The sequence below is a fragment of the Lottia gigantea genome (assembly GCF_000327385.1).
Source record: "Lottia gigantea unplaced genomic scaffold LOTGIsca_231, whole genome shotgun sequence".
Taxonomy (NCBI): domain Eukaryota; kingdom Metazoa; phylum Mollusca; class Gastropoda; family Lottiidae; genus Lottia; species Lottia gigantea.
Genome location: NW_008708651.1, coordinates 81,420 through 83,254, shown reverse-complemented (window position 1 = coordinate 83,254; position 1,835 = coordinate 81,420). Strand labels below are relative to the sequence as shown.

General features: G+C 25.7%; 1 protein-coding gene across 1 annotated transcript in view; it reads left to right on the top strand.

The window, feature by feature from the left end:
* Positions 1-77: 77 nt before the first annotated feature.
* The window catches only part of LOTGIDRAFT_174994 (hypothetical protein), a gene marked incomplete at both ends in the record, with an annotated part of 2,674 nt that continues 916 nt past the window's right edge, over positions 78-1,835 (top strand). Inside the window, 2 exons of the mRNA XM_009055088.1 lie at positions 78-318; positions 1,471-1,614. Coding sequence (XP_009053336.1) covers positions 78-318; positions 1,471-1,614 — 385 coding nt within the window. The remainder of the gene's footprint in view (positions 319-1,470; positions 1,615-1,835) is intronic.

Genomic DNA, 1,835 nt, shown 5'->3' with positions numbered 1-1,835 from the left:
GTTTTACATTTACTATAAAAGGTCCACCAATACTTAAAGAAGAACTGAAGAAAGAAATAAGAGGAAAAATTGGAGAAATGGTATTATTAGAAATAAATATAGAAGCTTATCCTGAACCAAGTTTTACATGGAAGCAGTTGATGTCTGATGTAGAATACCCCTTTGCTAAAACAGAGAAAGTTTCTGAAAATAATTTTATATCCACATTAGAATTGATATTAGACCAATCATCGTTTGGCTATTATATAATTACTGTACAAAATATTATTAATGGTGAAACTAAAGCAAAAACCTGGGGAATAAAAATCATTGAACTCGGTAATTTATTTGTATAATTTGACAATGATTTCATGAATATTTAACGTTCTTCATCATAATCCAATTAGTGAATATCTTATACTTATTAATATTTGATATGATTTTAATGAGAGTATTTAAATGAAATTAAATATATGTTAAAGGGGTAGTATGCAAAATTGTCATTATCTAATGAATACAATTAAATGTATTGAGTAAATTCATAAGTTGAATGAATTCAATAAATTCACCAGTTGAATGTATAGAGTAAATTTATCACATGAATGGATGAAGTAAATTTACAAATTGAACGCATTTAGTTAATTTATCAGTCGAATGTATTGAGTATATTTATCAGTTGAATTTATTGAGTAACTTTATCAGTTGAATGTATTGAGTATATTTATAAATTGAACGCATTTAGTTAATTTATCAGTCGAATGTATTAAGTAATTTTATCAGTTGAATGTATTGAGTATATTTATCAGTTGAATGTATTGAGTATATTTATAAATTGAACGCATTTAGTTAATTTATCAGTCGAATGTATTAAGTATATTTATCAGTTGAATTTATTGAGTATATTTATCAGTTGAATGTTTTGGGTATATTTATCAGTTGAATGTATTGAGTATATTTATCAGTTGAATGTATTGAATAAATGTACCAGTTGAATGTATAGAGTAAATTTATCACATGAATGGATGAAGTAAATTTACAAATTGAACGCATTTAGTTAATTTATCAGTCGAATGTATTGAGTATATTTATCAGTTGAATTTATTGAGTAACTTTATCAGTTGAATGTATTGAGTATATTTATAAATTGAACGCATTTAGTTAATTTATCAGTCGAATGTATTAAGTAATTTTATCAGTTGAATGTATTGAGTATATTTATCAGTTGAATGTATTGAGTATATTTATAAATTGAACGCATTTAGTTAATTTATCAGTCGAATGTATTAAGTATATTTATCAGTTGAATTTATTGAGTATATTTATCAGTTGAATGTTTTGGGTATATTTATCAGTTGAATGTATTGAGTATATTTATCAGTTGAATGTATTGAATAAATGTATCAGTTGAATGTAGTGAGGAAATTTTTTAGTTGAATGTTTTTGGTAAACTTAATATACCGGTAATTCAAATTCATTTAATTTATTCCACAGACCCTGGAACAAACACAATTTCTTGTGAACAATCTGTATATCAGGAAGGTTTAGGAGCTGGTATTGGAATTGGTATTGGGATATCTGCTGTTATTGTAATTCTTGTTTTACTGGCAATATTTATATATAGAAAATATCATCCAGGTATTGGTTATACTTATCATAAATATTTGGAAAGAACCAAATGAAATTTTATTTTGAAGATTATTCTATCATAACATTAAAGTCAATATCAGTTACACTTGTCTGTTTTCAGAATTACAATCTGACTTAACCTTCTCGTACACTGTGCTAAAATTTTGGCATTTGACAACCATTTACTGAAGAGTTTCAGGATAGTTGAAATTGGGTCTTGTCAGCGGGTA